The 23,978-nt window shown below is 38.5% G+C and overlaps 1 protein-coding gene and 1 pseudogene across 1 annotated transcript in view; one reads left to right on the forward strand and one right to left on the reverse strand.

Annotated features, from left to right (window-relative positions):
• Nucleotides 1-15,571, forward strand: part of rwdd1 (RWD domain containing 1) — a 27,543-nt gene extending 11,972 nt beyond the window's left edge. Inside the window, exons 3-7 of the mRNA XM_043684958.1 lie at nt 5,975-6,105; nt 7,907-8,050; nt 12,887-13,019; nt 14,102-14,164; nt 15,260-15,571. Coding sequence (XP_043540893.1) covers nt 5,975-6,105; nt 7,907-8,050; nt 12,887-13,019; nt 14,102-14,164; nt 15,260-15,375 — 587 coding nt within the window. The 3' untranslated portion in view covers nt 15,376-15,571. The remainder of the gene's footprint in view (nt 1-5,974; nt 6,106-7,906; nt 8,051-12,886; nt 13,020-14,101; nt 14,165-15,259) is intronic.
• A 257-nt stretch (nt 15,572-15,828) lies between these two features.
• LOC122548652 overlaps nt 15,829-23,978 on the reverse strand; it is a 14,498-nt pseudogene continuing 6,348 nt past the window's right edge.

Below are 23,978 nucleotides of genomic sequence, written 5' to 3' on the forward strand. Positions count from 1 at the left end.
ATGGGTTGGCGTTTTTACAGGGGGCAGGATGGGAGGTGGTGTAGTCCAGGTAGCTGTGGGAGTCGGTTGGTTTGTAGTAGATGTCCGTGTTGATTCGGTCGCCTGAGATGGAAATAGAAAGGTCGAGGAAGGGGAGGAAGGAATCTGGGACTGTCCAGGTGAATTTGAGGTCGGGGTGGAAGGTGTTGGTAAAGTGGATGAACTGTTCAACCTCCTCGTGGGAGCACGAGGCAGCGCCGATACAGTCATCGATGTAGCGGAGGAAAAGGTGGGGGGTGGTGCCAGTGTAACTGCGGAAGATGGACTGTTCCACATATCCTACGAAGAGGCAGGCATAGCTGGGCCCATGCGGGTGCCCATGGCTACTCCTTTAGTTTGGAAGAAGTGGAAGGACTGGAAAGAGAAGTTCTTCGGGGTGAGGACCAGTTCAGTCAGTCGAAGGAGGGTGTCAGTGGAAGGTACGTAGTTGGTACGGTGGTAAAGGAAGAAGCGGAGGGCTTTGAGTCCTTCGTGATGGGGGATGGAGGTGTACAGGGACTGGATGCCCATGGTGAAGATAAGGCGTTGGGGACCGGGGAAGCGAAAATCATGGAGGAGGTGGAGGGCGTGGGTGGTGTCCCGAACTAGGTGGGGAGTTCTTGGACTAAGGGGGACAGGACCGTGTCGAGGTATGCAGAGATGAGTTCGGTGGGGCAGGAGCAGGCTGAGACAATGGGTTGGCCGGGGCAGTCAGGTTTGTGGATTTTGGGCAGGAGGTGGAAACGGGCGGGAGGTAGTACAGGAGATAGCCAATTGGATCTTTTTAAGGGCAGCAGTTCAATTCGGTTCACAAAATTGCTATGTTTTGGTGTGGACATAATTGAAAGCTTTTACAGCTTCATAACAGACTTTAATACTTTATCTTTGTTCTGTCTTAAGTAACTTTGCCTACTAGTGGAGGCTTTGTTAAGAATACACCAGGCAATGATAATTGTCTGCCAAGTTTAAAAAGTTAAACCAGGCAGATTCACTCTGGTCAAGGTATTACATTCAGAAATGAACCACAAAAGCAACAATGATGGTTTCCATTTACTTTAGTTTTCCTGTAAATTGTCCTAGGAGAAAGTGCGCACTGCAAATGCAGGATATCAGAGTCAAAAAGTGTGGCGCTGGAAAAGCACAGCACGACAGGCAACATCTGAGGAGTAGGAGAATCAATGTTTTGAGCATAAGCTCTACTTTCCTGATGAAAGGCTTATGCCTGAAACATCGACTCTCTTGCTCCTCAGATACTGCCTGACCTGCTGTGCACTTTTCCAGCGCCACACATTTTTGCACTGCAAATTGTCCTGATGAGTACACGATTAAAAGCTTTTGACTATTTTGTTTTTAAGGAACTCTGCAGTTCTGTACGACCAAACCAATCAACTTAAAAAATGGAAGAAAACAAAGGCCTTTGTAATGCAGATGCTAAGGCATTTGCTTAAAATTCCATCTACAGACCACAAGACTGTAGATGGAAATTGCGAAAGCTCCCTAAAAAAGGAAATGACTGTTCTAAAGGACAAAGTGGAAGACAGCAGAAAGTGTTCGACTTGAGGGTAGTTGGTGATTGTGATTGCAGAAGAGTTACATTGGATATTTCAGATTGGCTAACAAATATGTCTGACATACCATGATAGCAGAACTCCATAGATTAGGACTGGACATAGGCAGAAGGCTAAATGGGTTTCAGAACATTGGTAGAAATAGTGATCTTTGTGACTGAGGTATATGGGTTCAGAGGCAGGTGTAAAACCACTAGAGATTTTGAGAGTTTGATCAAATTTATAAAAGTAGACTCAAATGACACAGTTCCTTGAGTAGATCAACGGAAAAGCAGATTTGAAAGTGGATGGTGTTGTGACCACATCAGAGGCACTTAGGACATCAATATGGATGAGAGATATTGCAGCACAGTTGACAAACTTGACGACAGATGTTGAGTTGGAAGTTTGGAGAGGTAAAAATAGGAATTCTGAAGAGAGCAGGGACAAACTCCTAAAGATAGGAACAGTTTACAATATTGGCTGGAATGACGGCCAGTGGGCGGGAAGATGCTTGTGGAAATTTGATTAGTGTGAGGGGTAAACAAAATGAGCTTGGTGAACATGTAAGGGAAGAAAAGAAAGAAATGATGGAGAAATTTGAGAGTTAGATGGAAGTAGAAATGAGGACAAGGGGAGGATGGAGTAGATACAGATGAATGGATGATTTTGTATTCCTGGGACAGGATTAAGCCCTTTCAGAATGCTGCAGCAGAGTTTCAGCTTCAACTTTGGATGTTGACTTACACTGCTTGCAACCCCAAAAGGATCTTCTGAACAAATTTTGACAGGTTAAAATAATAGTTCCGACTTTTAATGAAGTGAGTCCTAATCTCAATTGAAGCCTGATTCTAAGCATCTGTTTTAAAGTAAATTTTAATGATTTTTAATTTAAAGCTCCACTGTTAGATCTGATTTTGAGATTGGACAGCACTTAAATTGTATTAATGCTTGCACGAGCAACCAATTTAGATGATTGTTCTATTTGGTTCTTTTGCTTGCTAGAAGCAATATACATTCAATGTAGGATCAGGTTGCTGCAAATAAAAAGATATACCCAGTGATTGGAAGCTAGGGAAGTCTATGGAAATCTCTCTGGCAATGTCATAGCCAGGCAGAGTTGATTTCTCTTGAAGCTCTGTTTTTCTGTGGTATAAATTAAGGTTGTTTTAAGATTCTTGTGTTTTCCCTTGAGTCATTGTTTTTCATTAATGATCATTTACAAAATTAATGAGGTTGCAAATTGTGCAAGCTTGAACTCTTAAAAATATCTAATTGCCCTGTTCTAAATGGGGAGGTAATAGTTAAAAATGCTTTATGGCCCTAAACTATACATTAGAAATTTGTCTATTTTGTTAATCTCCCTTTCTCCAAATATGCTTCCTCACTGAAAATTTTGTATCCACTCTCAAAACCTCACCAGAATGTGTTTGCTTCTCTTTTGGGGTGGACGCTGCATGAGAGAGATTTGATTTAACTGTGTTGTAACAGTCTGTCCCCATACAACATCATCATAATGCACTTTTAATCTTAAATGTAATAAAGTGTTCCAAGAACTTTATAAAAGAAAATATGATGCAGTGACAGAACAATTTAATCTAAGGATTCTTAAGAGGGCAGAATTAGAGGAAAGAGGTATCTCAAAGATTGTGGGACTGGAGGAAATTGCAGTGACAAAGATGGACAAGACCATATAGAAATTCAGAAACAAGAATAAGAAAGTTAAAATGAGGATATTGTTTACTTAACTGACAGTGTAGATCAGCTGGAACCGGAATGATGTGAAAAGGATTGAGAGAGTATGTGGTATGATATATTTGGAGAAAAGGAGATTATTAAAATAGACAAATTTCTAATGGATTGTGCTCATAAATCCCAAGATGAATATTAAGTCTGGACTTTTCACAGAAAATAACTTGGGTATCTTTTCTTCTGATATAATATTGATAATTCAAGCAGCAATTGTTTGTTTCTCTTGATAACCTCTTACACTAAATGTGCCTGAAACGTAATTTTTATTGTTAATGCCTTTAAATCCACATGGCCATTATTCTTTATTTGCATTAATTTGGAATTATGTCACTTGTCAGAAATGTTAGAGCATTTTTGAGAGTTCCTGGGTTTAGCTTTTCTACTAAAACCACAGAATTTTGTAGCACGTGTTCAATGCATCATATTATATGGACTTTCTCAGTTATTTGTTGTCCCATTCACATACTTTTTCACTAAGCCTCTAGATGGCAGCGTACATCGTACACCATGCAAATAGATATGTCAGAAGGTTTGTTAGTCTGTTTTTCGAAATCTGACTTAGGTTTATTTTTTACTTGTACTGCAGTCCCACTTTAGATTCAGGTCTGTTTTTGCCATTGTAAACCACTTCACGGTGTATCAAGTTGGGTGTAATTTTCAAAAAGTGAGTATTTTTGAGTTCCTGTGCACGCAAGAAAATTAATTGTAATGCTTTCAGTTATGAAGTTAATCAAATGCAGCATAGGAAATCATAATGTGTGTTATGTCTCAGTGTGTCAGAATGCTTTTGAAAGATGATCATCATATAATCATCAAATCGTGCTTGTGACATGAAGGTATAAATGTCTCAGACTTCATCTTAACTGTGAGTACAGATGTGTAGAATAACCAGCCAGAAAACATAGCTACTCTTTATTTTTTGATTAAAATCCAAATTCTGTCAAGATACTGTACATTCCTACAAATCCCTTTACTTAAAAATTAATGGCACAAGTTTACAGACCTGTACTGAGACCGTGAGAACTGTACTTCTCTGCCTCTCTCTGACGTTTTTTAAAAAACATACATTCTGATTTATTTTTACAAAACAAGAGGCAATCAAATGCTCCCCACAGCAGAACTATAAAGCTCTCCTCAAAGAAAGTGTAGCTTTAAAAAAAAACTTGAAAACAATTTTCTACATCACTTGTGTACAATGGCTTATTGTTTTTTTTTCCTTTTTTAAATCAACAAAAATAGAAGATAGCCCTCATGCTGTCAGCTTGCCTTATTTTGCGTGAACTCCATCAAGTGCCTGAAGCCTGCTACAACAGTTCTGATTTTTTTTTTAATGGACAGTTTGAAAAGGATTACAACCCCTTAATGGCACAGCAGTGAGGAAAATAGAGAAAAAGCAACAGAAAAGGGAAAAAAAATAGGGGAGAGAAGCAAACCAGAAAAAGGAACAACAAATAAAGAATAATGGCCATGTGGATTTAAAGGCATTAACAATAAAAATTACGTTTCAGGCACATTTAGTGTAAGACATTAACCAGGGATGCCTGACAGAATCAAATATGTTCCTGTGAAGATGTACACAATGCCTGGTAATGCGGTGGAGGCGGGCTCAACTGAAGCATTCAAGAGGGCATTGGATAGTTTTATTTTTAAGATAATGGTGTGCTGTGATATGGGAAAAGGCAGAAATTTGGCACAAGATAATCAAGCTGGTGCAGGATATCATATCTGTTATACTAGGGACATTTGGATATTGAAGGTGAATGATAGCTAGCATGTGAATCTACATATTGACCAGGGATGAATCATGATCTTCACTGACTTATGAAAGCATGTGAGGCATGCGATATACATAAATGCTAAAAATTGAGGGAGCAGCTTCACTCCTTGTTGCATTCACTCCTTGGGACAAAGGTGCTAACAGACCAATTCAGAGTTTATGAAGAAAATTCCATCCTTGTGTTGGATTACTTCTCTCAATTTCCTGTTTGCTGATTTAATATGTTGATGCTTATGATAACTATTATTTTCCACTTATTCAATATCCTAGAACAGTTTGTCTTGTAACAAAATGCAGTTCACAGCGAATTCATTTCAAGATATGTACTAAGTGGAGAATGACCCTTATAATGTTGTCACCCCACTATCCATATTGAAATGGTTATATTCAAATTCACAGCATATGCTTTATATTGTCAAATCAATGTTCAAGCGTTGAGCAGCAAAATATGATTGGTGCATTGTGTTACTACATTTCCATACATCACCTGTTGAGAAAGGACTACTGTCTTGGCACAGTTTATGTTCAGAAAGCAAGTGTGAGCTGCCTTGTTAGCAAGGTCTTAACAGAAAGTCTTAACTGTTCCAACATGCACAATCTTCTTCAAACCTTAACTTGTGATGCTGTGCAAGATATATAGGTTTTGTGATCTGAAAAAAAGTAGAATATGCTGGAAAAACGGAGTAGAGCTGGCAGCATCAGTAGATTTGAGTTGAGTACAATTCTTCTTTAGGTTGAAGCACTATATCTATTTATTTTCTAGGTGCTGCCTTACTGCTGAGCTTTTCTAACATACACTCTTTTTATTTCAAATTTGCAGTATTTTTTTGTTATGATACTGTAATACTGACTATTAAATTCAATAATTGTTTTTGTACAGCGGTTGAGGCAACAATTCAATTTACATATGTAGAACAATATCCAGATGAACCTCCAATTTTCGAAGTCATTGGGCAAGAGAATATTCAAAAGTCTGATGTTGCAGATATAATAACGCTATTAAATGAACAGGTAAGTGAACGAAAGAAACCCGGGAAAGATGCCTGGTAAATCATTGTGCAATTCAGCTCAATTAATGAAAATTAGCCAAAGTATTGCACTCCTGCGAGGGCTGATTTTCTGTGTCTTATTTGTATGAGATTCTTAGCAAAACTAGAGGATTATAAACAAAAGTTTACTGTGAATGTTCCATCGTGAACAAAACGGAAACAACCCATTTGTGCTATAAAATGTCAAATTTAAAGCAGTAGTACAAACTATTTTGATCACAAAATTTTATGCTCCTCGCCCTAATGATGAGCCCCTTTAAAATAGATCATTGGGAAATAGTGGGGATAAGTCTTCACTCTCATTGATCCGAAACTCAACAGGGCACAGTACATAAATACAGCGGCTACAAGAGCAAACCAGAGAATAGGAATAATGCAGTGAGTAACTCATCGCCTGACTCCCCAAAGCCCCTCTACCATCTACAAGACACAAGTCAGGAGTGTGATGGACTACTCCCCACTTGCCTGGATGGGTGCAGCTCCAACAACACTCAAACTTGACACCATCCAAGAAGCAGCCCGCTTGATTAGCATCTCATCCATAACTAGCTACTCCCTCCACTACCAATGCTCAGTTACAGCAGTGTGTACTATCTACAAGAAGTTAACCAAACATTCTTAGACAGCACCTTCCAAACCCACAACCATTTCCACTTAGGACCAGGGGAGCAGATACATAGGCAGACCATCACATGTAAGTTCCTTTCCAAGCCATTCACCATCCTGATTTGGAAAGATATCAGTGCACCTTCACTAGCTGTGGGTCAAATCTCTGGAAATCCCTCCCTAAGGGCATTGTGTGTCAACCTACGGCACATGGCCTGCAGTGCTTCAAGGTGGCAGCTCACAATCGTCTTCTCAAGGGACTCGCACGATGTCCACATCTCACAAGCAAGTTTAAAAACAACTTTGTGTTGTCAGTGACAAACAAACATTTTATTTTGTTGTGTACTTTGCTTTCACTCCTCTTTAGCTATCGCATAAGACTGCTCTCTCTGCCTGTCCTTATGTGCAATTGTTCAGTGAATTTTCCTTTTGTCAGACTGCAGAATGACAGTTAAGTTAAAGGAATGGAATTTGTGTTGGAAACAGAAGAGCAAACACTAACTTGAATGTAAACACTCATTGGTTTCATATCACAATAATGCCTTTGGTTTCTGTAGTTACAGGAGAGATGAAAGTTTAGCTTTCTATATGTCATGTTGACTTTCAGCATTTCAAAATTATTTTACTTTGGCCCATTAATCTTGAACCTAGCAGTAAATCACAGTTGTGTCAGCAGTACTGCAAAATCAATAAGCTTTACTGCAATTGTTGCTTGCACTCTGAAGTGTTGATTAATTTTGCAGCATGTTCTGAAGCAAAAGTCCCCTCTCTAGACGGTTTCTATGTCTTTTGGTAATTCCCTGACTTTTTTCTTTAGCCATGTTCAAAATTCTTTCATACATATTTTGCAGTATTATGCTAATCATGCGTGCTGCCATCTGCTGTCTTATCAGTTTGTGAGTAGATTAGAAAGATGAATGAATGGCAAGTAAATCACTTCTGAAAGAAAAATCAAATGGGATCAAATTAATTAGGAATGAAGATGGCATTGAGTATTAGTCTTTGGAAAAAAACTTGACTATTTTCAACAGTTGAATTTTCTTCCAAATCTGTTTCGCTTTTCAGGCTTTGCATCTGGTTCATGATAGTGATCGTTGCCCTTGGTTATATTCTGTTCTTTCATCATGTTCTTACACTGCATTACGTCTTTCCCGCAGATACAAGAAAATATTGGGATGGTAATGATATTCACATTGGTGACGGCCGTACAGGAAAAATTAAATGAAGTTGTGGATCAAATAAAGTTCCGCAAAGAAAAAGAAAAATTATTAAAAGAAAAAGAAGCTGAAGAAGTTGAAAAGGTTTGAAGAACAGGATGTGGATCTGTACACTAACTGATCCATGTATCTAGGCCAAATGTTTAAAATTATACAGATACAGCCTCATACCACAAGAACATCATTTCTGTTAAACATATATTTAGTTTCTTATAAAACAATTGATAAGATCTAAACAGACAGCTACCAAGGATGCTTGTTTTAAATGTTTTATCACCCATGGTATCAAGTAACTAAATTCATCAGTTCATTTGCAATTTTTGAACTTGAGTCCCAAACCCACTTTTAGACTTCGAAATTGAGTGATGCATTTGAGGTTCAGTTTACTGTCTTGGAATTTTCATTGTCTCGATCTCTTCCCTGACATACCTTTTCTCTGGTCTAGCTGCAGTTTCCCAATTTCAGTCATATTGTCATAGTTCACCTGTTAATCTGCAGTATCAGTTGAATTATGCTTTGCATTCCTTGTTCCCCTACTAAGATTTTCTGATGTAATACTGTTCTTGCAGTTAAGCCAGGTCTATGGTCTGTAGAAATTCTTTATCACTTCCTGATACGTTTGCTCTATCATGTTGTTATCTCTATTTCTTATGCCTTTCTTGTGTATGCCAAAGTATTTTGGTTTACAACCCATCTTCAGACCTACTAATTTATATGTATTTGTAGCAACTTGCATTTTTATAGTTAGTATAGGTGGCTAAAGAAAGGGAATTTGAGAATATATTTGTATCTGGGAATTAATATACCACTATTAAAGCTGTGATAGTTGAAATATCGACCACCAGTGATACATTAAAGGGAACCATATTTTGTAAGCCAGTACGAATAATAGTTGGTACAAAATTTAAACCTAGAACAATTCCTTTCTGTCTGCACATATCCCTTCATCCACCCACCCCCAAACACCACCACATAATTTAAAAAAAAACTTGTGTGTAATCACAGCAACCATGATATACCAAACGAAGTCACACTGACCATCTTTGCAAATGGTCTTAGTGGCAGGACTTGTCTAATTACCTTGTCACAGTAATCTGCACTTACAAGTCAGGTTGTCCAATATGTTGGCAAACTGTGTACTGTTCATATAAGAACATATGAAGCAGAAGTAGCTACACAGCCTCTCAAACTTGCTATTCAAATTTCTTATTGAATAAGATCATGGCTGATCTATTACTGTTTTGAATTCCATATTCCCATTTATTACTAATAACCTTTGATTTCCTTGCCTAAAAGATATGTGGACATAAATTTGTGAACAGGAAGGCAGAAGTTCCAGTGGCCATGACGACCTTATATTTCATCTAGGTCATAATTTGCATTATGAAGTTTCACACACAAGGCGCTGACTCCCCCACTGGTATATAATATGATGCAACGGAAACGATGTTCTAGTGCAATATGTTTGAACTCCAGAGCACTCTGTCTTTCAACATTTCCCCAACAAATCTATGCTAAGCAAACATAAGTGAATCAGAATATTTTCCCCACTACTCCCATTCACTCTACCATTGAGTTATACCTTCATTGTTGCTTACAAGGTGGAAATATATATAAACTAATGTTCAGATTCACTGTGACTAGCACTAAATTGCAGTGATTTCCATTGTGAACTTTGGCTGAGATAGCTAATGCTGTTTTCAAATTTGTTCTCCACTGCTAGTTCTTTATAGTGATAGTCGGTGGGAATATTTAAAAAAACTTATCAGATTTTGAATTGTGACTGAGTTATACCCTTGTTTTTAACCTGATCTTTGTGACTTTCTTTAACATGCATAAGATCATAAGAACGAGGAGCAGGAGTAGGCCATTCAGTCCATCAAGTCTGCTCTGCCATTTGATACAATCGTGGCAGATTTCATCTCTCTCTCAATTCCATTTTCCTGCCTCCTCTCCATACCTTCAACCCTTTACTAATTAAAGATCTGTCTATTTCATTAAATTTACTGAAGGTCCCAGCATCCACCACATGCTGAAGTAGTGAACGCCACAGACTCATGACCCTTCAAGAGAAATAATTCTTCCTATCTGTGTTATAAATCTGCTATCCCTATTCGCAAACTATTACTTCTTTTTCTTGATTGCTCTGCAAGAGGAAACTCTACATCTACTTTGCAAATCTACTTTAGCATCTTGTACACCTCAAATTAGATGTCCTTTCATCCTTCTAACTTCACAGTATAAACCTAAACTGCCCAATCTCCCTTCATAAGACAAACCCCACATTTCTGGAATGAATCTACAGAACCTCCTGTGGACTAATTCCAACGTAATTACATTCCTCCTGAAGTAAGGAGATTAAAATTGTATGTTGTACCCCAGGTGCAGTCTCATTAATGTTTTGTACAGTTGCAGTAATGCTTCCCTGTTTTATACTTTATTTCTTTAGCAGTAAATGCCAGAATTCCACTTGCCTTCCTTTATTACCTCTTGTACATGATTACAAGTTTTGTGATTCATGCACAAGACACTCCGGTTCCTCCGCACAGAAGACTCCGGTTTCTCTCCACTTAGGTAATAAGCAGTCTTTCTATTCCTCTGACCAAAATGGATAACCTTACAGTTACCAAGGTAAACTTCATCTGCTAAATTTTGACCCATTTATCTAACCTATCTATATCCATTTGTAAATGTCTTATTTCTTCATTGCAACTTGCTTTCCCACTATTTTAATTTCCTCTGCAAATTTGGCTGTGGTACTTTACATCCCCGCATCCAAATCATTAACATGGATCGTAAATAGTTGGGGTCTGAAGACTGAATTCTGTGGCACCCCACTAGGTATATCTTGCCAATCTGAAAAAAAGACACATTTATCCTGACACTCTGCTTTTTGTTGGTTAGCCAATCCTCTATCCAAGCTAATAAATTACCCATAACTCCTCATGGATTAATCTTTTTTGTGGCACCTTATCAAATACCTTCTGGAAGTCCAGATATACGACATCTGCAGGATCACCATTATCCATTATTCTTATTCCATCTTAAAAGACCTCTAGCAAATTAGTCAAACATGATTTTGATTTACACTTCGTAAGACTCTGAGACTGTATTTTGGTTCTCCAAATGTCCTGTCATTACTTAATAATGAATTCTACCAATTTTCCAAAGATCTGTATTTTCCTACTTGCTACCTCCGTCTCTTTTCGAACAAGCATGTTATATTAATATATTTTTCCAAGCCACTGGAACCTTTCCTACATCAGGGAATTTTTGAATATTATAGTCAATGCATCAATTATCCCTGGAGAGAAGATGCACTGTTTAGTTACGAGGTTAATATGTTGCAAGTGTGGATGTGTATTATCAAATTCCATACTACAGCTGATTTAGGAACATAAGAGCAGGGATAAGTCATTTGGCCAATGAAGTTTGCTCCTTCATTCAAGTAGATCATGGCTGGGCTTCTACCTCAGTGCAGTAAATTGGTACTATCTCCATTTCCTTTAATTTCACTAGCCTCCACAATCCATTACGTTTCTTTCTTGAGCAGCCTCAGTGATTTGAGTTGCACAACTCTCTGAAGGTAGCGAATTCCACAGATTCATGATCATTTGAGTGAAGAAATTCCATCTCATCCTTGGCTTAAATGGCCTACTCCTTCTCCTGAGACTTTGTCCCTGGTTCGAGAGACTCCAGCCAGGGCAAACATCCTATCTACATTCACACTATCACATCCTTATCTTTCAACCTTACTTCAAAACTCTAGGGAGACAGACTCCGTTTTCTTAATTTGTTCTCAAAATAATCCCTCCATCCCAAGAATTAATCTGCTAAATCTCTGTTGCATTCACCCTATGGCAAATATATCCTTTCTGAGATAAAGAGATTAAAACTGCACGCTGTACTCCAGGTGTGATCACACTAAGGCTGTAAACAACTGCAGAAGAACTTTTTATTTATGAACTCCGATCCCTTTGAAATGAATACCAACATATGTTTGCACCCTAATTGCATGCTGCACCTGCCTGCTAACTTTTTGTGACTTATGGGTGAGTATATCCAAATTCTTTTAGAACCCATGGTTCCTAATCTGTCTAAGAAATATCCTGCCTTTGTTTCTTCGACCAAAGTGGATGGCATTAAATTTATTTGCATCATATTCCACGTGCCATCTGCCTGGCCGTTCAGTTGGCCTGTCAAAGTGCCCTTGCATCCCCACCCAAATTGGTATCATCAGCACATTTGGAAATGTTACAATTTGTACCCACATCTAAAACATTTATATAGACTGAGAACAGCTGTGAATCCAGCACTGACCCTATGTACCCCATTAATAACAACCTGCCATCCTGAGAATGTCTTGCACTCTTTGTCCCAACCACCTCTCACTTCTTCCCCCCCACAACAATTCTAATGTGCTTTAATCTGACAAATTAATATACCAAAAGCCATCTGAACGTCCAAATACACCCCATCCACTGATCTTTCCTTGTCTGTGCTACAAGTTTGTCAAACGTGATTTCCCTTTCACAATTTTACTATCATTTTATAAATATCTGGTTATCACGTCCTTTATATTAGCTTCTAACATTTTTTCAACCACTGATGACAAACTGACAGATTACTCCCTCCTTAAACAGTGGGTTTTATCTGCGATCTATGTATTTAAGCAAGTGTAGCAAAGTTATGAGAATAATATATCCTTGCACCATTTGGATAAAGGAATCAACTCTTCATTGAAACTTTTGTGCACAGTTCAAAAACAACATATTCAGTGACTGTAATTCTGCCATGATTTTTAGTTTTGCTACCTGTTACATTTTTAGTTCCCTTACTGAATTATAGATAACTAATTTACTCACTGGAATCCATAAATATACTCTTTAAAAGACTTTTATTTTCTGCACATTCTTGTAGGCAGTTTTCCATGGTACACCAGTTACGATTGAGAATTTTTTGTCATGGAAAGCAAAATTTGATGCAGAGTTGGCTGAAATCAGAAGAAAACGGCAAAGGGAAGAGGAGCAGGCTGGAAAAGTTAAATTAACAGGTATGTTAGATACGTTGGTTTTGAAAATGAACGCAGCTTAATATTAAATGTCTTTTTCCTCTAATTGTGACATCTGTTTTCATCTTGGTTTCTTCATCCAATATTGGGTATGTGGATACTTTATGTAAAACCTGAGGGTGGTAGTTGCCATCTTGTATATGTTCCCTACGCGATAATATAATCAGGCTTCTCTAAAAATCAAGGTTTCTCTCGATGGCCACCAGTTGGTTTGTCATCAGATTTAAAATGCGCCTACAGTGGCTTACTTGCTTTCTTCTGCACCTTACTTCATGCTAATACTGTCTTCTTCACCTGTAAACTGGGTTATCCCACTTACTCTTGTCCAGACTTTCACCCTTCACGAACCTCTTTTGTTGTAAAACTCTAGCTGCATCCTACACTGCACTAAGTTCCACTTTCTCTGGCCTTCAATACCTTGCATTGGTCTCCCTAATTAAAATGTTTATGTTTAATTATTATGTTTAAAGGCATGTTGCTTCACTCCTCCCCCATCTTCCTAATCCCCAGTTCTCTCACCTATCTTTCTCAAACTTCCAGTTTCTCTTTCGCTGTGTTTCCCTTCCTCTCTTGGATTCTCCTTCCCTTACCTTGAAGAATATACTTTGGCATGGTGGAAAGGTTTGCATGCTGCTGTGACTGAGATAACAAATGTCAACCATGGAAAGCCTTGGTGCAAGGCAGGAAGATACTGTGATCAAAGTCAAATATCTTGATTTGGATAGACACTGGAATGAATGCATTGCCTCATGTCCTACTACCTAAAAAGGACTTGAACTACCTAAATAACTTACCTCCTCTTTGGTTATTCCCTCAGTTTCCTATGTAACATTGAATTCTTTCCTCAAGCCTCTTTCATTTACACTTTCCTCTTTTCCTCTAAGACCCTTAAAACTTAGCTATTTGTCCAATCTTCTGGTCACTCGTGACTCTTCCTGACCCCTTTTGTGAGGTATCCCTGCGTCACCAAGAATTGAACTAAATGAGTATTGATAAAGTCTGTTTGTGTTTAATGATTTCAAGTTTAATGCTTATTTTTAAAGTTTTTTGTTTTTACGTTTTAGGGAAGCAACTGTTTGAAACTGACCATAACCTTGATACATCTGACATTCAGTTCTTGGAAGAAGGTAGAGCCTATTTTGTTTTCAATTTTATTATGCTGTTCTAATAACCAGTTCATTGGACTGATAGGGTTAGTGCTGCTAAATTTGTCTTGCCAATTTCAAATTTCAATGTATGTTGTTTAGTATATATAGTAAGTAACAGTGCAGTTCTTAACCTTGTAATTTTCTAATCATGAAGCAATGTACTAGGGCTGGAATTTATTAACTCTTTCTCGGCTAGGTTTTGATGGCGTGGGATAATGAATACAAAGACTACTCTGCCCAACATCTTCCTTCCCATCCCAAGCTGTCCTCCGTAATACAATAGTTGGGAGAGTGCTGAAATTGCTGGGCTGCCATGTTTAAGTAGTTTAAAGTGAATTGAGTTTGCTGTCCAATCAATTGACATGTATAATTTGATATATGCTGAGTGCGCAGTGCGTTAATTGAGGTCAGGTTGAGGAGTGGGGGGGGAGGAAGGTAGAATTTATTCAAGGATACCCTGTGTGCATCAGGGCTGCCTATGCAATTTATACTCTGTTTGTTTCTTGCTGCCTGCCCTCCAAAACATGACCACCACACCCTGGGTTCTGAGATCCCTACCCACTCCTAAAAGTTTAGGATGTAACTGGTTCTGGCAATCATCATTCTTGTGCTCCTTCATACAGTCGTGGCAGTGTTCACTGCTGAGCTCTGACACTACCAGGATGACTAGAGCTGCTAGCTAATCAGATTGCTCAGCAACTCTCAAAAATGAGTACTCGTCCCACTGAGGGATGGTTTAAACTCACAAAGGTTAATCACCTCTGGCATGTTATGGATTCATTAGTAATTTTCTGTTCCATCAAGTCCTGAATGACTACTTTCCAGAGAATGACCAAACCCCCAAACACATCCAACACCTGCAGAATCTGTCTCAGTGTTCTGTTTGAAATTATTACGATTGCACATAAAAGCTAGTTTATTTTATGAATTTTTGCCTTTCTGATACCTTGGAAGTTATGATTTAAAAATTATGCTTGGTTAACTGGATACTTTGGAACCTTTGCAAAATTATTGCTACTTCACTTGACTTTAATTGGATTGTGATTAAAACTACTCTGTGTCTATTTACAACAGGCAACAACGTGGAAGTTGATGAATCCCTGTTCCAAGATATGGATGATTTAGAATTAGATGACGATGATGATGAAGATCCAGATTATAATCCTGATTTAGGAAGTGAAGAAGACTAAGTCAATACAAATTATTTTGTAAAAAACACCATTCACAGTGGCAGAATTTGTATACATCATTGAACAAGGATGAAGTCACAGCATCTGTGACTTTTTGTACTGCAACTAGCACGTAGTGGTCATAAAATATGAACTTTTTGTGCCCACCCTCATGTATGCTTCCATATGTATTCAATAAATTTTTTCCAAAACAAAACTATTTTGGATTTAATTAGAAATGCTTTATTTTGTTTGAAGTGATTCTCAAAAATTAATTTATTCTATTAAGCAGATTTGAGCTAGCATGTTTTGAGAAGATTTGTAGCTCAGGTTGAGGTTCTGGATGTAGGTTTGCTCGCTGAGCTGGAAGGTTCATGTTCAGACGTTTCATCACCATACTAGGTAACATCTTCAGTGAGCCTCTGGGCAAAGCTTCATCCGAAGGCTGACTGAAGATGTTACCTAGTATGGTGATGAAACATCTGAACATGAACCTTCCAGTTCAGTGAGCAAACCTACATCCAGATTTGGGCTAATTAATCGCATGCCTTTTATTAGCCAATAAAAGCTATTGGCATCTTGTCATAACATTATTTTAGATATCCCAAAATATAGTACTAATAGCATACAGTAGTAACTTTATCACTAAGACCATGCATTGGATATAGCTTACATAATAAAAGATAAAAATGTAGTTTGGCAGCATTTGAGGGGAGGGAAACAAAATTAATGTTAACTCTTCATTTCTAGACAGGTGCTGCCAGCTCTGTTGAGTATTCCCCACGTTTTCTTTATTTCTGATTTTTAGCAGCCTGCCTATTGCTTTAAAATATTTTCTAGAGAAATCATGGAATGCATAGATATATACACCATGGAAGGAATCCATTCAATCATTCCTAGGCAAAGGGAAATCTAATTGTAATATATAAAATAAGATAGATTGGATAGGAGGGCCCTATTGACCTTTGATTGAGGTGTCCATAACCAGGGGACATGGATTAATGTTAAATGATAGAAGATTTCAGAGGTGCTTTATGGGAAAACAATTAAAAATGTTTGTTCTAAACCTTTAAGAAATCAAAAATAACTTTGCAGTGCATTGTATGCATTGTTTGGCAAAAAAAGCATTTTTAGTCATTAATTTCCCACGTGTACTTCAGAGGAAAGTCTTTCATTTTCTCCTGGAATATTCTATCAAACATTTTATTTTCAGCTGCAGTGAAATAATTCTTCCAGTCACCTACTGTCCCTAAAGAAAGGGTGCAACATAGTAAGAAAGACAATGTACAAGAACAGAAATTGTAATAAACAGCACTTCTAAGAAAATATATCTTTATAATGCCACGATTATAACCATATTTAAGTCAGTACTGAAATGAGTAGCTTTGGCTGTAAACTTGTTCAGTTTAATCAGGAGATTTGTTTACATTGGATTAGTTCAGATTCAGTTTTGACTGATATCTATTAAAGAGGCTAGAGTAGGGATTGGCAAAATTCGCATAGTGTGGACCAGTAAGATCAAATGATGGGCATGCTTCATTTTAAAAGGATATCCAATATTCTTAAAAGTAGAATTTATAAATTAGGTATTGTAAGCAATCAGTGAAAAATACTTAATCTGTTTTGAACATTTAATATTTGATAAAGTACAAAAATAACATTCTACTTTGAGGTCATTTGCTCTGTGGCATAGGAGGATACTGCTAATCCACTACTTTTCATCATTTATATAAATAACTTGGATGTGAGCACATGAGGTATAGTTAGTAAGTTTGCTGATGACACCTAAATTGGAGGTGTAGCGGACAGCGAAGAAGGTTACCTTAGATGAAGAATGATCTTATAGAGGTCTATAAAATCATGAGAGGGATGGATAAGATAAATAGACAAAGTCTTCTTCCCTGGGGGGAGGGAGTCCAGAACTAGAGGGCATAGGTTTAGGGTGAGAGGGGAAAAATATAAAAGAGACCTAAGAGGCAACCTTTTCTTGCAGAGGGTGGTACGTGTATGGATTAACCTGCCAGAGGAAGTGGTGGAGCCTAGTACAATTGCAACATTTAAAAGGCATCTGGATGGGTATATGAATAGGAAGGGTTTGGAGGGATATGGGCCAGGTGGGACTAGATTGGGTTGGGATATCTGGTCGGCATGGCTGAGTTGGTCCGAAGAGTCTGTTTTCGTGCTGTACATCTGTATGGGAGAACATGCCTCAAAATCTGTTTAGAGTTCCTTGATGAAGTGACCAGGAAGATTGACAAGAACAGAGCAGTAGACAGTTATATGGTTTTCAGTAAGGCTTTAAACAAGGTGCCATATAGTAGTCTGCTCTGAAAAGGTTAGATCGCATGGAATCCAGGGGAGCTGGCTAATTTGATATATAATTGGCTTCATGGTAGGAAGCAGAGGGTAATAGTGAAAGGATGCTTGTCAGGCTGGAGGCCTGATTAGTGGAGTGCCCCAAGGGTCGGTGCGTGGCCTGTTACATTTTGATATCTATATTAATGACTTGGATGAGAATGTACAAGACATGATTAGTAAGTTTGCAGATAAGCTAAAATTAGGGGGTATCGTGGACAGATTATCAGAAGGTTATCAGAAATTGCAGTAGGACTTGATCAGCTGGGGAAGTGGGCCAAGAAATGGAATTTAAAGTGTGAGGTGTTACATTTTGGAAAATCAAATCAAGGTAGGAGTTTCATGGTGAATGGTAGGGCCCTAAGGAGTATAGTGAAACAGAGGGACCTTAGAGTTCAGGTGTGTGATTCTCTGAAAGTGGAGTCACAGATAGACAGGGCAGTGAAGAAGGCTTTTGGCATATTGGCCTTCAGTCAGGGCATTGACTATAAAAGTTGGGAAGTTATGTTGCAGTTGTACAGGACGTCGGTGAGGCTGCACTTGGAGTATTGTGTTCAGTTTTGGTCACCTTGTTATAGGAAGGATGTTACTAAACTGGAAAGAGTGCACAAGAAATTTACAAGGATGTTGCCTGGACTCAATGATCTGAGTTATATGGAAATGTTGGACAAGCTAGGACTATTTCCTTTATAATGTAAGAGACTGAGGAAAGATCGTATAGAAGTGTATAAGATTATGAGAGGCATGGATTGGGTGAATGCACCTAGTCTGTTTCACAGGGTTGGCGAATCAAGGACTAAAGGGCAACAGTTAAAGGTTAGAGGGGAAAGAATAAAAGGGAACCTGAAGGGCAACTTTGTTATACAGATGGTGGTACGCATATGGGATAAGCAGCCAGCAGAAGTGGTTGAGGTGGGTACATTAACAACATTTAATAAGCATTTGGATGAACACATGGATAAAGAAAGGTTTAGAAGGATACAGGCCAAGTGCAGATAAACGTGATTAGCATGGATGGATATTTTGGTCGGCGTGGACAAGTTTGGGCCAAAGGGCCTGTCTCCTTGCTGTAAGGGTCTATGATATACTCATTTAATTTGCCTGTTTCTTAGAATAATCACTCACTTCACTTGAAACTGAAACTGTCCATAGTTGAAATCACTTTATATTCACAATGTAGGAGATGCAGAATAGATGAAGGACTCAGCTGAGGCCCTCTTGACATTTTTGGACTAGAATTGATGCACCAAAACATTGGATGAGATGCAGTCAGGCAAGATGCTTAAAGTATGAGTCACAGAGCACGGAAGCAACTTTGATCCAACTTATCCACACCAACCAGACATTTCCCAATTTAACCTTGTCCTCTTTGCCAGCATTTGGCCCATATCCCATGATACTCTTCCTTTCATATACTTGTTCAGATGCCTTTTAAATGTTTTAATTATATCCACCTCCACCACACTCTCTGGCAGCTCGTTCCATACACAATGCACCCTCTGTGAAAAAGTTACCCCTCAGTTCTTTTTAATTTTTTTCTCCTCTCACCTTAAACCTATCTCCTCTAGTTTTGGACTTCCGCACCCTAGGAAAAAGACTGTGGGTATTTCTTCTAACCATGTCCCCCATAATTTTATAAACCTCAATAAGGTCACCCTTCAGTCTCCAATGCTTCAAGGGAAAAAGCCGCAGCCTATTCAACCTCTTCATAACTCAAACCCCCCAGTCCTGGCAACATCTTTGTAAACCTTTTCTGCACTCTCAAGTTTAACAACATCCCGGGCAACCAGAATTGTATGCAGTATTCGAAAAGTAGCCTCACCAATGTTTTGTACAGCCGTAATATGACATCCCAACTTCTATGCCCGTTTCTACCTCCTGCCCAAAATCCACAAACCTGACTGCCCCGGACGACCCATCGTCTCAGCCTGCTCCTGCCCAACCGAACTCATCTCGGCATACCTCGACACGGTCCTGTCCCCATTAGTCCAAGAACTCCCCACCTACGTTCGTGACACCACCCACGCCCTCCACCTCCTCCAGGATTTCCTACTATATAAATGCAATTTAATTTTAATAACTCAATAGTTACTCATAGAAATCTAATGTTATATCACTGGGATGCTTTTTTGCCATTATTATGGCAATAATGTTTTTTTCAAATTTAAAAAAAAGTTATGATATTTCAGCTACTTTAATCCCATGTGTATCACTGATGATTTGTATTTACTCTGTGGAAATTTTAATTGAGTAGAAGATTTTACTGCATTTTACTTTCTGATTTGCTGTTTGAGAATACTTCAGTGTAATTGGCTGCCAACTCCCTGCGGTGATATCACTGTTACTGTATGCCTAGTGTTTGTCTTGATCTTGCACATATCAAGAAAGGGAAACTTCATGCCTCAGAGATCACTAGATAGCAGAAAATCCCTTTAATACTTCAAAGTACTCTTTTGGTATGATCCTAGATATTGAATATTGTTAGATATTATTACTGGAGCGAATCATAGATTTACATTTAAATAGTTCCCATTTCTGTCTTTGTTCACTCCTTTCCTCAGCAATATTTTGTGTTTGATTTTGTCTACTTTCTGTGGTTTTATTTACCCTAATGAAGAAGAGCATATCTTCTCAACATCACAACTATTGATCTCACCCTGCTTGGCTGTTGTATGGAACCCCCTACGTGTTAACCCCTTAAAGCCAAATACATAACAATATTGTCAAATTTGATGGAATTTTAATGCATTTACTTTAGGGGAAATTTGGCATGTTAATATGCTGCAGTTTTTCTTATCTGCGATGTTTTGTGTTATGTTGCTGAAAATATTACTGATGAAATACTTAGCAGTTGTAGTAAAATCATGCGTATACTTAGGATGAAGAAGATTATGAGTACCACATATGCTTGGTCCAGTTCTTGTTGGATTCATTTGGATATCAAAGTTGAAACTTTATTGCTGGAACAGCACAGCAGGTCAGGCAGCATCCAGGGAACAGGAGATTCGACGTTTCGGGCACAGGCCCTTCTTCAGGAATGAGCAGAGAGTGTTCAGCAGGAGAAGATAAAAGGTAGGGAGGAGGGACTTGGGGGAGGGGCGTTGGAAATGTGATAGGTGGAAAGAGGTCAAGGTGAGGGTGATAGGTGGGAGTAGGATGGAGGCGGAGAGGTCAAGAAGAAGACTGCAGGTCAGGAAGGCGGTGCCGGGCTTCCTGACCTGCAGTCTTCTTCTTGGCCTCTCCGCCTCCATCCTACTCCGACCTATCACCCTCACCTTGACCTCTTTCCACCTATCACATTTCCAACGCCCCTCCTCCAAGTCCCTCCTCCCTACCTTTTATCTTCTCCTGCTGAACACTCTCTGCTCATTCCTGAGGAAGGGCCTGTGCCCGAAACGTCGAATCTCCTGTTCCCTGGATGCTGCCTGACCTGCTGTGCTGTTCCAGCAATAAAGTTTCAACTTCTATGCTCAATGCCAAATGCCACCTTCATTATCCTGTCTACTTGCAAGTTCACTGTCAACTTGTGTTGGGCCCTTGAATCCAGGGCATTACATAACAAGATACCATTCATTATCAATACAGAAAAGAGATTTCCTGGTCACTAGAAAAAGTAGCTATAGTATCAAAGGTAAATTTGGAAATCTTTTAATGACAGCTAGTTATACTTTATCAAATTAATAGTTACTGGTAATACAATTAAGAGCTTAAAATGTTTACCTTTTCTCATGAATCCTGCAACTGAATTAGGCAATCCTACATCTTCGTAGTTTGAGTTTGGTTTGATTTCATATTAAAAGTAGAATGCTCCACAACTGTGTCAACACTTTTATTATCCAGATATCTTCAAGAAAGCTGATGAATTTCAGCATTGCTGCTCTCAAATCCTAGTGTAGCAGGACATTCATAATTAGTGGTCTATTACATGAGAGAAAAACCTCTTATAGTACTCACTTCATATAGTACTGATTTCCCCAGAAGCTATCCACCACCTACTAGACATGAGTTAAAAGCTAAGTTTTGATCAGTATTGAGAGTCACTATCTTAAGCAGAACTCCAAAAAGGCCTTGGAAAGGCATCATGAAAGAGGGGATTCGAAATAGGGAGATTAGTAAACCAGATAAGGACTGTTGTATTGATTCAGACTACCAAGGACTACAACCTGCAATGGTATAAAAGCGAAATTAGAAATTTTGCCTCCCTTCTAGAACCTCCTCTGCTAAGTTCACCTGTGGAAGCAAATCCAATTACTCAACCATTGCTGAATTCTCAGAGAGAATCTTCAAGCAAGAAACAGGCCTAAGAAAATAATATGCTGATCTTGCTCCATCTTATCTTTTAACTGTACCCACATTAACCTTTGTATCTACATTTGAGCTAACAATTGCATCATCTTTATGGAGTAACTTTCGAAATAGTTGTCACAAACAAACCTGTGATCTGGTTTAAGATTAATGCTTTACTACTGGATATGATGTGAAATCGAGGACACAGCCACTTATGTTTCATGCTTGAGGTAGAGTGTTGCCAACAATAGTCTAAGGGATTGCTCATTAGTCTGTATTAAATGATTGATCACAAATAACTCTCAGCAAGAGAGGCTCATTTCTTTGATAACAGGATATGGTTTATTATATAACAATACCTATATACAAATAATATCAACTCCAAGGCATCTTAACTTTATTAATAAGAAGTAGAAAAGACCTGTGTGTCTCTAGTGAGAGACCAAGCCAGATTCCAACTAATTCTCTACCCAGAGACTGTGTGACATCATCAGACTGGTTGAAGTTCAGTATGTGGCAATAAAAGATATTCTATTTTATTCTACTCATAGGTCAAACATTGACTCTTTCAGAAACAATACCATATGCAAAAGTTGTCTTTAAATTGGCACACTCAAAAAACAAAAAGTGTTCCTAAACATGCTACATAAAGTTACAGTTCACAGATCATTTTGTTGCCATGCCTGATGTAGTCATACTAACACAAGAGATGCTAAAGTCCACTGTGTTTCTGCTGACCCACCAAACGTTACATACATGGTTCCAGTCCCCACACATACTCCATTTCATTTTAATTTTTTTTAAATTAGATACCTGTCCACTTACCTGTTAAAAACTATTACTGATGCTGTTTTCTTCACATTCCTGGTAAGGTCTAGTTTGTCATACTATTCCCCCTTTAATTGATGATCATTATGCATTCTAGTAACCAAATCACTGTTCATCAAATAAAATTCCATTTATAATTCTGAACACCTCTTTCCCATTTTCCCATAGCCTTCATTGTTTTCATGTAAACAGCTTCAAGTTCTCTTCCCTGGATTCATTTCCAAATAGTCTTGACATCACAGTTTAAGGATATAGGCTAGGTCAATTAGAACTGAGATGAAGAGAAATATCTTCATACAGGGAGTGGTGAGCCAATAGAAATCTCTGCCACAGAAAACAGTTGGGGACAAAATGTTGAATGTTTTCAATAAAGAGTTAGATATCGTTCTTCAGATTAAAGGGATCAAAGGGTATGTTGTGAAAGCAGGATCGGGTACTGAGTTGGATGACAATATTGAATGGCAGAGCAGACTAGCCAGGCCTTCTTCTGTTTTTTCTAGGCTGTAATGCCTTCTGAAGTGCTCACTAATGCATACCATGGCCAGGTTTCTTCAGTTGCTATATTGTCATCTTACAGTTTTCTGCACATTAAATTAATACACAGCTTAACCAGAGTTAGAATATTTAAAAAGGCCATAAAACCTAATGTGTGGCATATTTGCAGAGGGATTCACAGATGGTGAATTTCAATTCGTTGACCAGAACAAAAACAAAAGTCCTCTGCACCTAATCCACAAAAAAAAAGTTTGATTGACTATGGCCTGAATACTGCAGGAAGGTTCAGGACGAGGATGGATAGTAGTAATAGCATAGGACAGAGTCAGCATGGATTTATGAAGGGGAAATCATGCTTGACTAATCTTCTTGAATTTTTTGAGGATGTAACTCTGAAGATGGACGAGGGAGATCCAGTAGATGTAGTGTACCTGGACTTTCAGAAAGCTTTTGATAAAGTCCCACACAGGAGGTTAGTGAGTAAAATTAGGGCGCATGGTATTGGGGGCAAAGTAGTAGATTGGATTGAAATTGATTGGCTGATAGGAAACAAAGAGTAGTGATAAACGGCTCCATTTCAGAATGGCAGGCAGTGACCAGTGGGGTACCACAGGGATCCGTGCTGGGACCGCAGCTTTTTACAATATATGTTAATGACA

Source organism: Chiloscyllium plagiosum, chromosome 3 (genome assembly GCF_004010195.1).
Source record: "Chiloscyllium plagiosum isolate BGI_BamShark_2017 chromosome 3, ASM401019v2, whole genome shotgun sequence".
Lineage (NCBI taxonomy): Eukaryota > Metazoa > Chordata > Chondrichthyes > Orectolobiformes > Hemiscylliidae > Chiloscyllium > Chiloscyllium plagiosum.